Below are 17,643 nucleotides of genomic sequence, written 5' to 3'. Positions count from 1 at the left end.
AGACTTTACAGAGGAAGAAGAAGTTTGGCATTAGCCGTCAAGATTCGGCAACGGGTGTAGTCTGTGAGCGTGTGCTGTTCTTTGTTTTTGTTTTGTCTACTGTTATATTATCATCTTAACTGCCTCTCACGCCTTGGACATACATTTGGACAATACGAATAATTATCGTGTTCTTGGAGAGGCTTTTTCATAACAAAAACATGAGCTTTTTCTTGTAAGTATAGCTACAAACATTGTGACTTTGTGTTGTGACTTGATGTGGTCAATGTATTGCTTCAACCAGGATAGCTATCGTGCGGTAGTGTTAGTCTTCACAAAACACAATGTGTCACTTGTGTGACATTGACGGAAAAATCTCAGAAAACGAATGCCTGTGCGTCTGCAGCACGGCATAAGATGCATTATAAAAACTACGCATTACTGGTAGTTTGACATAGCTTGTGCTAAATACCCATAAATCTTCGCACACTTCTAAAGTTAAATAGTTTAGCAGCTAGCATTCACTTCTGAGGTACCTAATGTCCGCTATTAACTGTCTCGTGTATTGTGTATGAATCACAAGTTATAGCTTGCTATCTAAATAGCTTCACAATTGTTTTAACAGCAGACAGACAATCAGCTAATTCAATTCGCCATTGAATTGGTGCTCGTCGTGACAATGTACTTCGTATATTCCTGTTAATCGATACGCAGACTAATATTGGGTGATCTTAAGGGTGAAATATGATGTTCCCGTGTCTGTTATGGAAAGTGTTGTGGGTTCCACCAGTTTCCCTGTACACTTGTTCAGTTTAGCTTGCTAACTTGCTACCTTGCTCTATGGATGTGCTACCCCCTGGTCGATTTTCGCATGCTTTGTTACAAATTACACATATTCCTGTCTCAGGCGCGTTTATTCTGTATCTTTTCATGCCCAAGTAGCGGGTCAAAACGATGGACCGACTCATTTCTCAACTGTACATTGATAATAACACCTATCAATTCATGAACGTGGGCTAATTGCTAGCATACTGGACTCTTAATATGCTATGATTTTAGGGATTGAAGTAATTATAAATCTAGAGTAGCTGTAAGCAGAAAATTGGGTACATATACATTTCAGTTTTATTCAGATGTTTTCTTTTTTATTATTGTGGCACCAGTGTCAAACACGGTTACTCTCCTGTACTGCACTGTTATAAGAGGCTAGTGTTATTTTCAAATGTTGACATAAGTAAATTTATAAAATCAGGGGAGTCATGTTCCTGCCACAGAGGATGAATTTGTAATTGAAGGGTTGATATTCTTTTAAACGTTTTTTAACGTTTCACTCAGAAAGCCATAACTATATACTTAAGCCCTCATAACTGTGTGTGGAATCCTGAAAGATTTGTCATGAACTGGAAAATAAGTAATATAGGTGTAGTACCAATGACGTGTGCTGGTGTAGGTGGATCCCATTGTTGATATATTTTATTCTGTTTTTATCATAATCATTAGTGTTATTATCTGAAGGTCAGATTACGGTTACACACAGGTGATGTATTATCTCTGTATCTGGTAGAGGAGGACCACTGCCCTCAGACCTTAATATTATCTGAGGGCTATGCTAATTTATTATTCTCATTTGATTTATGCTGAATCAAAATAAAATAAAGCTATTTGGATTCAATGCTGAAGGTATGAAGGTTCATCCATGAAGGTAAGCTAATCAGTTGAATTTATGTTCTCTGAAATGGCTCGGCTTAAAACTCAGAAAAATACATCTTCATATGTCTCACTCTGCTCCAGAGTGCCTCGTAAAGACTGTAATGGTTGATATTTGCTTTATATTTAAGTCCAGTCTCCACTGCAGTGCCTTTAAGGCTGTTGCTGTGGTAAAGCTCTGTTTGATACTATCTGTTTGTGATCAGAGTTTCTTGGCAAAACTTGACAATGTATTGAATTGAATAAGTTACTTGTGTGCAGAATTTGTCATGCTGGTGGCCAACCTAATGTTTCATTTAATGTCTTGTAGATTATATACCAGGAGTGCTACTGACTGCTGTGCTATGTCTTTATGTTTATGGACAAGCTTATTATGAACAGTTTGAAATGAATTTCCATGGGTTTGAGCGGAGTAATCTTCTCATGGGCTTGACTGAGGACTCAATGCAATAATTCAGATGAGAGTGTGGACGCCCACGCCCTCCTGTCTCCCTCATTATGTCAGGAGTGGCCCCAGTAACGTGCGTGTCCCGCGGCGCGTGAGTGAGAGGGATATAATGCGGCATCTGCGGGGACGTGTCGGAGGATTACGGGGCTGAGACCGCAGCCGGTGTGACGGGGGCACGCGTGATGGATGGACTGCCTTTTAATCAGCGGCGGGGGACAGGCCCCTGCTGGCCTGGGTGCAGGCTCCGTCAGATGCCGGGGTTGGGGCCCAGCTGCGCGCTGGGATGGCGGGGTGGAGCGCACATGAATATGCAGGGGTCACGCCCCGCTTGTGAGGTGATCCCTTTGTGCTGCTGTAAAGTTAACTGGAAAACTGCGGGCCTGTGCGACGGTGCCGATTGTAGGCCCAATCGATTTCTTATGTGACGAATGGTGCAGTGATGGCAGATCCAGTCATGCACGCGTTGTGCATAGTGCATACAGGGATTCCGGAGTCTGTTCGCGATGTCTGTTTTGGTCGAAGAGCAAATGGTTCAACTGATTTTTTACTGCCCATGGTCATAAATTCTGGTCTTGAATTGGATGGCTGATTTTGCATAGACGTTGAAGAATGGCTTGGGTCTGATGTGGTTGTGGTGGGATAGAAATTATAGTGGGCCGTTGAATGGGATTTGTGAATTCCAGGAGGAAGAAACATGAATTGGGGATTTAAATTTAGATACAATATCCTGCCGTGAATTGTTAAAAAACGGCTATGTCTCCATTCTCAACCCCACACGCCGACACCCCCAAGATGATTCCGGACTGAATTTGTTGCAGACTACGTTGTGATAGCAATGCGCTAAGAAAACCGGGGTCTAATATGATCAATAAAACATCTGTTTCAGTAGTCCCTTTCCTCACAAGCTGTTTAGCTAGATTTTTAACTGACGTTACTGGTGTTTGTTTTTAGCCTAGCTGAACTTTGTCAGTGATGATGGTAGCAACTGCAGCCAACGCCAGTGGATTTTAAGTCTGCCTCTAACTCTGTAACATAAGCACACATACTCACAAGCGTATCAATTAATTGTAGCTTTTATTTGTCTTTTGAAAGTCCAGGAGGGAAGGCATGAGCTCCCTGCCCAAGAGAGGAAATACGCCAGTAGCATCTCCCAGAAATATAAGCCATAGTACTCTGCAGTGGGACCCGGCTATCATGGCCAGCCAGCTGACAAACAAAACTGAATTTAGTTTGCTAAATTAAAGCAACTATCTAGTGTAATGTTCACAATGTCTCACAAAGCCAGCTCACCACTGTAGTAGCCAATCCATACAGGTCTCCTCTTGCCCTCCTTCTATTGGATCACAGAGATTATGAGTTCAGTGTATTGGATACATGCTTTTCAGATACAGCTCAGAAATAAAAAAGGCCCATGCCCAGAAGCGGCCCGATTTAGTTTTTAGAATAACAAATACAAGTAGAGAAGCAATGTATTGGGCAGGAGTGAACACAGAGACAGGCCGTCAGTGTATCACAGTAATGACTGGGCATGTTTGTTTAATAATATTTTCAAGGCGAAGATCCTGCAGAGTATGCCTTTAAATGCATATTGTTGCTAATCATATTTCATAGGAGCATCTGCTAAATTAATTTAATTCTACAAAGTAGCTACTCTGCTTGAACGGTTATAACATTGGCCCAGCAAGTTTACACCTGAAAATGGAATCAGCCTGCCTTGCAGTTTCCATGCATTTGTTCTGTGGTGCGTTTAGGCGTCATGATATCTGTACCGACTCGTTTGAAAGCCAGCCCCCGCAGCAGCTCCGTTTGCTGAAAAGAATAGCTTGGTTGTGGCTGAGGATGATGAATTCCTGGCTCAAGAAAGGCTTTGAACAAAGATTGGGACATGAAAAGTCATGATCTGTGGAATGTACAGTGCTCAGCGTAAATGAGTACACCCCCTTCGAAAAGTAACATTTTAAACAATATCTCAATGAACACAAAAACTATTTCCAAAATGTTGATAAGACTAAGTTTTATTTAACATCTGTTTAACTTATAACATGAAAGTAAGGTTAATAATATAACGGTTAATAATATAACTTAGAGAACAAAATTTTCAGTTTTACTCAAATTAGGGTGATGCAGAAATGAATACACCCCACTGAAAGTCTCTGGAGCAAAGCTAAATTTTAGACTACAAATGTCTAATTTAACAATAATCAACCACAGGTGAGTCTAATTATTCATTACACAGGTGTCCAGCAGACTGTTGACTATAAAAGGGTGTTACTTCCCTTCCCATTTCATGTTGTTAGCAATGGCACCACATGGAATAGAAATGTCGAGAGACCTGAGAAAGAAAATAATTTCTTTACACCGCAAAGGTGAAGGCTACAAGAAGATCAGCAAAGCTTTACTTATCAGTCAGAATACTATAGCAAAAGTGATACAAAAATTTAAAAGAGATGGAACTGCAACCATCTCACAGAGACATCCAGGCCGTCCATGGAAGTTACCACCTCGACAGCAGCGTCTTCTGATGAGAAGGGTCGAAGAAAATCGGCATGCAAGTTCACTGCAGTTATGTAAGGAAGTAGAAAGCCAAACTGGGGTGACTATTTCTCGTGACACAATACGGCGTACACTGCAGAGGAATGGCATGCGCGGGTGTCGTCCACGAAGGAAGCCTCTCCTAAAGCCCAGGCACAAAAAAGCCCACCTAGAGTTTGCCAGGGCCCATGCTGACAAAGATGAAGACTACTGGGACTCTATACTCTGGAGTGATGAGACCAACATAAATGTTTTTGGAACTGATGGCTTCAAAACTGTATGGTGTCGCAAAGGTGAGGAATACAAAGAAAAATGCATGGTGCCTACAGTGAAACATGGTGGTGGCAGTGTCCTTATGTGGGGTTGCATGAGTGCTGCTGGTGTCGGGGAGCTGCATTTCATTCATGGCATCATGAATTCACAGATGTATTGCTCTATACTGAAAGAGAAGATGCTACCATCACTCCGTGCCCTTGGTCGTCATGCACTTTTCCAACAAGACAATGATCCTAAACAAACATCGAAGGCCACTGTTGGATTTCTGAAGAAGAACAGTGTGAAAGTGATTCAGTGGCCAAGTATGTCTCCTGATCGGAACCCAATTGAACACCTGTGGGGAATTCTGAAAAGACATGTTGAGCATCACTCTCCATCCAGCATCCAGTCTCTAAAAAAGGTAATTCTTGAAGAATGGAAAAAGATCGATGTAGCAAAATGTTGTCAACTTGTTCATTCCATGCCTAGAAGACTTGGTGCTGTCATTAAAAATCATGGGGGCCATACAAAGTACTAGATGTAGTAGTTTTTGTTGTGGGGTGTACTCATTTTTGCATCGCCCTTATTTGAGTAAAACTGAAAAATGTGGAATCGAAGTTATATTATTAACCTTACTTTCATGTTATAAGTTAAACAGATGTTATATTAAACTTGGTCTTGTCAACAGTTTGGAAATTGTTTTTGTGTTCATTGAGATATTGTTTAAAATGTTACTTTTCAAAGGGGGTGTACTCATTTACGCTGAGCACTGTAACTTTTAAGGTGTCTAATAGCAGGATTCACACTCAGAAAGGGTTGATTGCAAACGTGAAGTTTGAGCACACACAATGTTCACGTTAAACACAGGGCTTGTTGAATGCAATGGTACTCTTGTTGAATGCAGACTGTCCCTTTCCGAGAACATTGTGGCGGTGACCCGGTCTTGCAGGTTCTTCCTATACAACATACGGAGAATCCGCCCCTTTCTCACCCCCTACTCGACCCAGCTCCTGGTCCGAGCGATGGTTCTGTCCCGCCTGGACTACTGCAATTCCCTCTTGGCTGGCCTCCCAGCGTCCGCCATCAGACCCCTCCAACTCATCCAGAATGCAGCAGCTCGTCTGGTCTTCATCTTCAACCTTCCCAAATACTCACACGTCACCCCCCTGCTTCCCTCCACTGGCTGCCTGTCATGGCTCGCATCAAATTCAAAACATTGGTGCTAGCCTTCCAAGCAGTTAAAGGGTCTTCCCCAGCTTATCTGCAAAAAATCATCAGACCCTACACCCCTGCCAGACCTCTTCGTTCAGCCTCCACAGGCCGCTTGGCACCTCCCCCTCTCAGAACCTCCACCTCACGCTCACGACTACTGTCTGTTCTGGCTCCACGGTGGTGGAACGAACTCCCCGTTGAGGTCAGAACTATAGAATCTCTCCCCACCTTCAAGCGCAAGCTGAAGACACACCTCTTCAAGCAGCACCTCTCCCCATCCCTCCCTACCTCCCTGTGAACCTTAATTGTTGTCTCTGTGACTTGCTTTGTGTATCGGTATTTTTAGTTGGCTAGGTAAGCAGTGTTTGGATAGCTAACTTTGGTCACTTTTGCTGTTTGTTTGTTTGTTCATAAAAAAAAATAAATAAATAAAAAAGGCCCTTGTCCTTATCTTTGTTGTACAGGTAGCAGTTGAAATTGTACTTCCCTCTAGGGACTTTCAGCGAACTTATCCCTGGTTGCTCTGGATAAGAGCGTCTGCCAAATGCCAATAATGTAATGTAATGTACTCACTTAACAGTAACAACAGTTTAAAAGTTGTATAAGCTTCATAGCTACTTGGTCTGAATAACTGTAACTGAAGCTTGTTTGCAGCAAGAGTTGAATCCTATCAAATTTTAAAGGGCAGGGATAGTTTTCCCTGCTTCTTATGAGGTCCTTGTCACTTGCATCATTAAATAAAGCATTATGGAAGTAAGAATCCTGGAGAATCTGGATATTCTAACAAATGTGTTTCCAGTGTCAATAATTGGATGGGCTCACAAATACTTTTATATAAATGTAAGTATTAATTATTATGTATTGGTATCTGTTCTGTGTTTGTCTACCTTTCTCGTTAAAGGTGCATCCACGTAATTGGTTGTACTGTCTCCCCTTGCCATCGATAGTGGAGCTCGCTCGTCGAAGACGTTCAAGCCGAAGAAGAACATTCCAGAAGGCTCCCACCAGTACGAGCTGCTGAAACATGCAGAGGCCACGTTGGGGAGCGGAAACCTGCGCATGGCCGTCATGCTGCCTGACGGAGAAGACCTCAATGAGTGGGTTGCTGTCAACAGTGAGTACAGGCTCACAAACTCAAACAGCCTGCATGTTCTGCCAACTGGCTCTGCAGAGAAAAATGCACATTTAATCGGGGAACTAATCACTGTGACTGTCCGTGCAAGCACACGCTCGTGTTTGCCAGAACATGCAGGTATTCTAGCTGAAGTGTCCCATTGTTTTCATCAGTAACTTGCCAGACTTTGTATCTTCGGCAGAAACCTTTGTGTGCTGGCGCGGACAGTTAGCTAGTTCTCGATTAAATGTAAGCTCTGTTAATGTCCATAAGTTACTATGATGGTATATTTGGAAAGAGACGTTCCTGTTGAGTTTTTCTAATGTAAATCGTCGGGGCATTGAAAGCCCGGCAAGGTCCATTATATCATGGCAAACTGTATCCAAAAAGTCGTCAAATCTCAAAGTATTCACATCTCAGTTATCTGGATGGTTATATAGTACTCTTGGTGAGTGAAAACATACTTTAATTTTATTTTTGCGTGAGCTGCCCCTTTAAATGCAGGGGTTGGTGAGGGAAGGTGCTTTGGCTTTTCTATTGTACACAAAAACAATGCCATATAAAGTGGGCTACCTGTTCATTAGGAAATCTATTATTTTTTGTCAGAAAACAGCAAAGACTCTGGCCTGTTATACCAGATTCCTTTTCTTTACCCTTACAGTTCTTGCGCAAGTACAGCACTGTTGCTGCCTGTGTGTGCGGAATTAGTTTCCTAGATTGTAATTTGGAATGGGCTCCACCTCCCAGACACACATCATTGGTACAAATATTTCAGGATTTCACACATAGAATCCTGGCAGACGAGTCCAATAAACTTCATGAGTTATGAGAGTTTTGGTTCGTAGGGCTCCTGAGTCATTAGAAATGTCCAAAGGAACGTCAGCCTGTCAGTTACAATTTTTGCTCATTTTCTCATAATCCGAAACCTAATTTTGCCACACTTCCTGGAATTGTACACAGGTACATTGTAACTCTGTGTGATGTGATTGAGAGCTTTGATTTAGTTTGTTACTTTGCTGTTGTTTTAGATGAGATGTGAGGACTCTTGGGCTCAGGCAGAAGACTCTATTTCTGCCCTAAAAATATCACCTAAGGAAGAGGTGGTTGGAAGAAGTAGACAAACAAATTGGTTGTGCTTTTAGAAAAAATCCTGTTACAGCCCATTCATTCAGAGGCATAGTGGAAGATAGTGGTAATCCTGCATTACCTAGCACTCACCTGGCAAAGGGCATGAACCCGAAACCCACATCATTAACGGTGGTGGTTCACAAAGGCACATGTTGCGTCACAATACAAGCCAACAACAACAACAACAACCCAAGATTGGATGCGACACGAAGAGATTATGGTGATTTCAAGTGGTGATGGCCAACTTAAATCAGGAAATCTTGAAGCATTTACAAGCACGCTTCCAAGATTCCTGCTTTGGTTATCTATAACAATGAGCCATTATAACGGGGTATATTGCCCTGCGGCCTGTGCTTGTGTGAATGTAGAAAGAGAGAGGGGGAAAAAAATGATGAGCGAGATTTCTTCAGAAGCTTCTCTGTCAGCAGAGGTGTCGTTAGAAGGGGCTGAGCTGGTGCTTCTCTTCATTAAGTTGTACAGTGTCATCAAGGGCCAGTGCTGTCTGATGGGCATTTTCCCTTCTACTGGTGCTAGCATGTTTGTCTTTTTTTAAATGGTCTGTGCAAATGTTAAGGGTGCAATTTTGAAAAGAGAGCTGTCCTCGATGCAAATTTAAAGACAGATGTCAGTCTGAGATTTAAAGGGGGTGATAAGTCTAGTGTAAGTCTCATTAGCTGAAAATGAAACCTCACTCTGGGTATAGGTGAATTCCTTTTGACATTGAAGGAAATAAGCAGCATGATTGCTTTTCCTCTCACATGTCCAATCAGAAGAAGTTTCTGTCTGATCTAGGCCACATGGAGTTTGAGGGAACATTCTTCTTGCATGCTGGACTACTAAATGTCACTGAAGTGTTTTTTCTTTTTGGGAATTGGATGTATTGCTTGAGGTACCAAGCTTATGTTTTGGGTCCTTGGATTGGCTAAACAATTTTGCCTGGGCAGTGCTTTTCTTTTCTGCACATCGCTCTTCTGTAGAATATTGAATGGGTTTTCAAAGGGGTAGAGGAACGCTTACTGTGCTCTTTGAAAAAAAAAAAAAAAAAAAAGGGCCAACATCAAAACTTAATTTCACAGTAGCTCATGTGGTAACTGTAAATAAGTGCTCACTGTGGCTAAAGATAGTAACATGTTTTGGCCCCCAGGTTTTCCTGTATAAAGAAAAGCATTGACACGAGCTACCCGGAGCCTGCATGTTGGTCAAAGATACCCTCAATAGTTTGTCATGTGCAGAAGGAACATCATCTATTCAGATCAGTGCTGTGAATTATTCCATGAAACCAGCTCTCTTCACCCAGTGCCCAGTAGTCATCGCTGCGATGTATGCCGCTGTCATTTGTTTCATCAGAGTAGCTGGAGACGGCATATTAACAACACATTTTACTGGATGTTTCTTTCTACCGAGGTCAGGATGGGTGAATTCTGGAGTGTTAAAGACCACCAATCTGCACAGATGTATTAGATATGAAATGTTACACCTGCAGGACAGTTATTCCCCCCTCATATGCACCCAGTTTTCCCCAATTTTGCATGTCTTTTTCTGTCTTAAAAAAATAAAATCCTTAGTACCTTAAGCAAATTCAGTTCTAGTTCTGCTGATCTTCTAGCCCAGGGAGATGGCAGGCCTTTATTGGCAGACCAAGCATCTTATTCTTCTTTTGCTTTCCATTCTAGAACAGTAAATATGTTCTGCTTGCTTGCAGATAGTGGATTTGATTTGATTAATTAATAAAACTCCATTTCTAAAAGCTACCTTGTTTGGATTGTTCCCCAATGACTGAATTTCAGTTGTTGGTCATGGCTAGATTTAGGTAATGGGCACAGTTGAAATTGCGTAATTGAAGGCAATGTGTGTTTGAATGATTCAGCCTGATAAGAGGTATCTGGATTTCAGAGTGAACAGTGTTGAAGGATTTCTTGATGTTGAGCAGCTCCCTCCTGTTTTGTTTTGCATCTCAGTTTAGTGTCAATCAGATTTTGTGTTTTGATTTGGTGCATTTGCTTGAGGTGAAACCTGCTTGAACTTTTTACCGAGGGGAACTCATTCAAAGCAGCCATGTGGTTTATCTCCCTGAAATAACGAATGTGAATCTTAAGCTTCCCCCTCATTGCCCTGTCTCTTCACCCCTGCGTCAGGGCTTTGTTTGTGCTTTTGCATCAAGACAAATGACCATGGAAAACCCTGTCAGCCGTTTCATTTCCCCTGTGCCCAGTTGGAGGCACAGAGCAGCAGACAGCAGTCATCAGTCCATGTGGCAAATGGGACTAAGGCTAGCAGTCATGGTGTCTCAGAGGCCTGTTAATTATACGGAAGGTCTCATATTCTTCTCGGGCATTCTGTTGAGATGGTGGATAAGGGTCAAAGGCACTTTCTGGCCCTGTGGCCGTGCAGTGTGCTCTGCTGGACTCTGTGCTGTAGCTGGAGGCCAGGGCTCTCCCTCAGCACTTTGTTCTGTTCTCTCACTGACGGGTGGGCATTGGAACATGGCCGTCAAGGTCACGCATTGTGAAATGCCAGCCAGAACGTTCCTCACCCTACTTGCGAACACCAGTATACTGTAACTGAACCTGACCTTCCCATTTGCACATTCTCTATGAATTTTACTGGAATGAAATGTGTGGTTTTGCAGTTATTTCCTAGTGAAGGGTTTGGGATGTTGATAACATCCAATCTACAGAGGATATAGGTGGGGCTTAAGGTCTACTAATGTTCATCCAGTCAAAAGCAAAGCTGATATTGTTTTCAGAGAGCAATCCTGGACACCCTTAAAAGGGACATACTATTTTTCAATATTCATATTCTTGGTTTTGAATCATTACAAGCGGCAGTACTTGAAAAATCTCATTTGGAGCTTTTCACAGGGGACAGTTAAATTGAAATTTAGGTTCCCCAATGCATTATGGTGCAGCCTTTTTTAATCACTTCCAGGGGTGGCTCTGCTGAAAGATCTATTCATTACCAGAAATTGCTCTGTGTAAAGCCATCTCCTGCTCAGTTTAAGCTCATAAATCAAAGCAGCTTTGTTTGAGGGAGGCCTTTGCCTGGTCTGCAGTGTTTTAATGACTTCCAAAATGTATATTCTGTTTGGACTGGAGACCCTTCAGTCTTATCCAGAAAGGGCCGGTGTGGGTGCGGGCTTTTGTTTGGACCAAGCAGTGACAGGCCTGATTCTGCTCATCACGATGCTTATCAAAGACTAGTGGCTGATCAGTAGAGTCAGGTGTGTAGCTGCTTGGTAGGAATGAAAGCCTGCAGCCACACCCCCGCCCTTTCTGGGTAAGATTGACCCCTGCTACAAATGATCAAACTCAAGGGTCTCCAGGCATCATTTCAAACAAAAAAAGTCCTAATTTAGCATTCTTAAACAGAACATTTGCTGAACACTTTTTGCGTTTTGTTGTCTCTGCATGCTGTTATGTATCAGAGCTAACCCAGCGTTGGATGAACTAAGTAACCAGAATGGTTGAAAGTGTAATGTCATTGCTGAGGTAATCTGTGATGCAGTGTGAGACTAGCCAGGAGGGTGGGCTTTGGAGTGAGGAACTTGGTGCCCACAACCATTCCATTATTTTTCTGTACATAACACACAGGATTTCTTATGTTGTGAAGGATTTGACCAGCATAGTTACATGTGCATACTTTTTTCCATTTTCCATTATTATTTTTTAGCTGTAGATTTCTTCAACCAGATCAATATGCTCTACGGGACTATCACTGACTTTTGCACTGAAGAGAGCTGTCCTGTGATGTCTGCAGGTCCCAAGTAAGAGACTGTCTGTGTCTGTGTGATCTATTAAAACTGCTTTAGGTAACCGCTTATATTTATTTAATTGCATGCTATTCCTGCTTCTCCATTTTTTCGTGCCAATAAACATGTTTTTAAATGATAAAATACAGTTTCATATTTGAGTGTGTAGTTGTGGAATTTAACTTTTGTCTATTATTCATTTGTAGGTATGAGTACCACTGGGCTGATGGGACCAATATAAAAAAGCCAATCAAGTGTTCAGCACCAAAGTATATAGATTATCTGATGACCTGGGTGCAGGATCAACTGGATGATGAGACCCTCTTCCCATCAAAAATAGGTCCTGCCACTTTTCTCTTCTTTCATCCTGGTCCCTTGTGTACACTCCGTTAGACAGTATTATTGACTGACCATTTGAAATTTTAACTAGAGATTTTATTTATCCACTCTATCTTAAATTAGTGCAGATAAGGCATTGTGTTCCCTTGATGTGATTGTCTCTCCCTTTTGATAAAAGTACATGCATTTCACATGATTTCTCATGATATTGCTGTGCATCTTGTCTGTTTAAAGTCCACTGATCCATTAGGTTGTCCTAGCTTGTTAGAGCTGAATAGTTGGTGAGGGGTCCAGAATTATTTGATTCAAGAGACGCCAAACGGCACTGACCCTAGGGAGGCCTGCTCTTCGCATACACTTGAGTCTCCTCGTATGCCTTTGATTTCCTGCAATGGCATGGGATGCGATCTATTCTTTATCTGCTATCTGTAACCCTCTCTGCTTTCATCCTGTCTTAATAATGTGCAGGGAAAAATAATTCTGAAAATTGCCCCAAATCCCACTGTGTCTCCTATAAAGGTGTCCCCTTTCCGAAGAACTTCATGTCTGTTGCCAAAACCATCCTGAAGCGTCTGTTCAGAGTGTATGCCCACATTTACCACCAGCACTTTGATGCAGTCATCCAGCTGCAGGAAGAGGCCCATCTGAACACATCATTCAAGCACTTCATCTTCTTTGTTCAGGTACACATGCTTCACAGTGCCTTTGTTTGGTGATTAACATTTTCACGGCATGTACAGTGCCTGAACATAAGCCCCTGTTTAAATACTATGAAATTACTGTGAACAAATGTGCTCTGATCTAACAATATACAATTACGCTTGAAGAGGATGCAGGATAACCTGGACAATGCATGTATAACACAACCAATGCCGGCAAGCATACTCTGTTTTGAAATTGTTGAAGGTCCCCTGAGTTAATTGTGAATGGTGCTTAATTATCTTGGTGTTTTTTCCAGGAATTTAACCTGATTGACAGAAAGGAACTGGTCCCACTCCAGGAGTTGATTGAAAAACTTACCTCCAAGGACAGATAAATGGACTCGGCAGAAAATGTTCGTCAGACGGACCTCCTCTAGTTTCCCTTGGTCTCATACAGAAACTCTGGCTTCGCTATATGTGCTACAGTGTGTGATAACATTAAGGGAATGTTTCTTACAATGTTAGGGATAAGGCAGCTTTTGATTCTTTGCAACACGATGGACGCAGATCTTACTGTTGGCAGGTGACTTCGAGTGGGTTCACTTTTACATTGCTGGGTGAATTATAGCCATGTTCCACTGATGCGTGAAACCCTTCTCAAGAATTCAATACATTCAAGTGCCTAAAATGGTTCTCCTCAACACTAACAAATCTACTGAACATGGACGAAATCCATGATTTAGGTTTTTCAAATTCTTAAAACAATATAGAAGATGGTTTATATCATTTTTGGTTTTCTGTACACATTCTGCTGTTTAACTGTCTTGCCTTGGAGAGTTTATTAGAAGGTCCTTTAGTGGAGGCTGGGGAGTTTATGACCATACATTTGTACACACTAAGGTCATGATTAGTAATGCATGTGCCAGTTTGGGTCGGAAAAAAATATCCCTATGTTTTTTAGATACAGCATGATAACCGAGATCATTGGTCAGGCAGTTAAGTCTGATGAGGAGTTTAAGACCGTTCAGTGTTATGTGCAAGCTATAGAGGACCGATTTCACAGAACTGTAATCTGGCTACTTGTGTGCTCAGACTTATGTAGTTCAATACACAAAATTTGAATGTTCTATCAAATGTTTACTTGATGGGCTTGTGGGTGGCTCATCCTGTAAAGGCACTGTTCCAGTGTGAGTAGAAGCCCCACAGTCTAATTTGGGGCTGATTGGCCGACAGCCCCAGCAGGGCAATGCACAATTGGCCCCAGCGTTTCCTGGGCAGGGAAGGTTTCAGCTGGCCAGGACTACTGCGTCTGCTCTCTAGCAACCCCCAACTGACCAGTCTTCATCTGACTCTTGTCTGTGTGGGCTTGACTTGTTGACTGCGGTGTAACAGATAACGTGTAAAAGCACTGCTAGAAAATTGGGGAAAGTTTACTTGTTTATTCATTATATATGTTCCCCACTACTGATACACCTTTCCATTTACACTACATGTAATAAGCTATGTAGACCTGGATTGTAATGCCTGCTGGAAAACCCAGTTTATTTGAGTTGTTTGGAGTTGTTGTTGTTTTTCCTGATTGCTTTGGCACCTATTTCATAGAAGTAAGCATCTTAAGCACACAGGCTCTGGGGTTCAGTGGAGTTCATTGAAGTTTCTCAGAAAATAGACAACCTTGTAGGGTTAAAACCATAGAAATTATATTACAGGCTGTGTACCTGTAAAACTTTATGGAACTTTTACCAATTCTCCCACAGTAGTAATGTTTATAGCTATAGTTTATTGCTGTAGCATGAAATAATTAATATAGAACTGTGTTTTATGGTGTTTTACAAATGACATTCTGCTGGCTCTGAGGACGTGTTCTGTACCTTGCTGAAGTTCAGGTTGGCATCACTGGTTATTGACCTGCTCATACAATGCTATCTATATAAGCTTGCTTGCTGCAATATCGTGCACACCTATTGACTTCATTGACTAATTTTAGCTTTATTTTAATAAAATGTTTATGCAGTGGCACAGGAGTATGTCTCTATTCCTATTGACACAATTGTGTTAATGTGCAAAATAATGAACTTGTCTGGAATGGACAGAGCCAAATTATTTTAAACTGTAATCTTACTATGCAGACCATTTGTAGGTCACTTAAAATACTGTATAAGATTGGTTGTATTTTTGATGGATCTAGGCTATTGGCTCATAACAAGTTCTGAATTTAAGAATTCAGCATAGTGTTATTGTTTCAGATTCATGACCCTTTGCCATCCATTGATTTCTCCCAATAGATAGGAAAATTTTAATCTGTGCATCTGTTTTTAATGTCTGTTGACATAGAACATTCTTTACCACCCTGTTGGACCATTGGCTGAGAAAATGAGCTAGTTATGCAACATTAGCATTTATGCTAATATTTTTATCCAGGGAATTAAAATGCCAGCTACAGTTTGCTGTTACTGTATGATATAATGCAGCATCATTTAAACTTTAAAGATTTTCCCAGGTGCACAGTCTATAATATTGAGGAAAGCCATTTCTTTACCACAGATTTGTTGCAGCCAATGCTGCAATGTTGTGGCCTGCGCTGTGTTGTCAAGCCCTTGTCTCTTCCTTTGTGGCATGATACAGGAGGTTTTCTGAAAAGAAAAAAATGCCAGACTACGTGTTCGGTTACTGTATAGATTAGTGGAGTTAGTGGAAGTACAGTGTCATCCTTCGCTGTGAGCAATAATTGATGGCCTGTGTCCTAGAGAGGGAGAGAAGACTCATGAAACATTCTATATAACAAGCGTGCTATGCAATTTCATCTAATTCTCTGTTTTGCATTCTAATACAGGGGTATTGAGAGTATTTACTTCCATATTTTACTTCAGATTTAATTTTGCATGCTGCAAATGCATCTGGCTCTTACTTATTTTTTTAAGCATAAACCATGGCAATTATTATTAAGAATTTACACTCAGTAAGCACTTTATTAGGTATTTCTTAGACTTATTTTTAGACTTCAGTTGCTGTAGCCTACCCACTACAGCAGTTATGATTGTGTCTTCAGAGATGCTCTTCTGCACACCCAAATGTGTGGTTATTTGTGTTACTGTCACCTTCCTGTCAGCTTTGACCAGTCTGGCCATTCTCCTCTGATGTCCCTCATTAATAATGCATTTTTGTCTGCAGAACTGCTGCTCACTGTATTTTTTATTTTGTTTTGCACCATTCTTTGTAAACTCTAGAAACTAGTGTGCATGAAAATCCCAGGAGATCAGCAGTTTTTCAAACCACCCTGTTTGCCACCAACAATCATTCCATGGTCAAAGTCACTTAGAACACATTTTCCCAGTTGATGTGAACATTAACTGAAGCTCCTACATGATTTTATGCTTTGCACTGCTGTCACACAATTGGCTGATTGGATAATCACATGAATAAGTAGGTGTAATAAAGTGTTCCTAATAAAGTGCTCGGTGAGTGTATTTTTGTCATAGCAACAGGGATGCCAGTTTAAATGGCATATATTATTATGTTTATAGTGGGGTTAAATGCAAAGTGCATTACATTTGAACAAAACATTTAATACCTATTGATTTAGAAGGACATGGCTGGGTTTATTTTCTTTTTTTCACATGTATTTGTACATATTACCACACTGCTTTTGTCTGCACTGTAAGTTAAGAGTTTATCTATCTGCTGCACAAACCATATGCAACACAAATAGTTGAATAGGATTTTCATTTGCAAGATTAAAAGATGCTGATTGTTTGAAACTGTCACTACATAAGTGTCCCCCCTGGTAATCCTAGTTCTAGATGGCTTGAGCAGTCAAGGTTTGCACTTTCTGAATCAATAGCTTTGCTATTTCCTCCCCCTGAGGTTAAAATTAGCTGTCAGTAAAATATTGCATATTGCTCTAATTGGAAATGTTAGTTCTTCAGTATGTTTTTTTTTTTTTTTCTTTTTAAAGTTCTTTTTTGTTTTATATTACCTACGTGTTTTGTTTGCAAGACGTGTGTAAGAACTGACTGTAAACCAAAATAAATAATGGTACTGATTTTTTGGGGGGGTTTTTTTGGTTAACATTTTTACAGATTGCAACGTGTAAATGCCCCTTCAACACAAATAAATGGTTGTAATATACAGCACATTTTTGGAGAAAGATGTAAATAATGTATACAGGTGTGTTATTTGATGGGATTGAAGATATTTAAAGTTACAGGATTTTTTTCTGGTATGATACTGAATGCTGTTTATATGGACAATAAAAGTTTTGTTTCATGAAATTACATTGTGGTGTATGTTTACAGTTTTTCCCTGATATAAATTTGATATCAGACCCCAGTGGAATGTAAGGGAAATAAATACATGGTGAAGTTTTTATCCTGTTGCATTTTCAATTTCCATTTCGAAGTCTTGAGTTTCTTCAAAATGCATATACTCTTTTACTCTGGTTAAGAGTTTCTTTATTTTTATTTTTTTTGTAATGCGAAATGTAGAGAGAAAGGACAAAATGTAGAATGACACCGACATTTAAGTTAAAAGGACATTGCTT

General features: G+C 40.9%; 1 protein-coding gene across 2 annotated transcripts; it reads left to right on the top strand.

Annotated features, from left to right (window-relative positions):
- Window positions 1-47: 47 nt before the first annotated feature.
- On the top strand, window positions 48-17,377 carry LOC133142411 (MOB kinase activator 1B-like). Of its 2 annotated transcripts, none has more exons than XM_061263605.1 (6): window positions 48-214; window positions 7,081-7,247; window positions 12,045-12,138; window positions 12,330-12,463; window positions 12,982-13,145; window positions 13,421-17,377. In XM_061263605.1, exons 1-6 carry the CDS (start codon window positions 201-203, stop codon window positions 13,496-13,498), a joined length of 651 nt encoding a protein of 216 aa, XP_061119589.1. In that variant the 5' UTR covers window positions 48-200; the 3' UTR covers window positions 13,499-17,377. The 2 variants fall into 2 exon arrangements, with proteins under 2 accessions (XP_061119589.1, XP_061119590.1); XM_061263606.1 differs by having other exon boundaries at window positions 7,035-7,247.
- Window positions 17,378-17,643: the final 266 nt, after the last annotated feature.

This window comes from Conger conger, chromosome 12, assembly GCF_963514075.1.
Source record: "Conger conger chromosome 12, fConCon1.1, whole genome shotgun sequence".
NCBI lineage: Eukaryota > Metazoa > Chordata > Actinopteri > Anguilliformes > Congridae > Conger > Conger conger.
The sequence above is the reverse complement of the archived record's forward strand: the minus strand, read 5'-3'. Positions and strand labels throughout refer to the sequence as shown.

Excerpts from the sequence above, each read along its gene's own strand:
- LOC133142411 (XM_061263605.1), top strand. Across the intron at positions 7,248-12,044 it reads TGAGTGGGTTGCTGTCAACA|CTGTAGATTTCTTCAACCAG; the intron begins GTGAGTACAGGC and ends ATTATTTTTTAG. Across the intron at positions 13,146-13,420 it reads ACTTCATCTTCTTTGTTCAG|GAATTTAACCTGATTGACAG; the intron begins GTACACATGCTT and ends TGTTTTTTCCAG.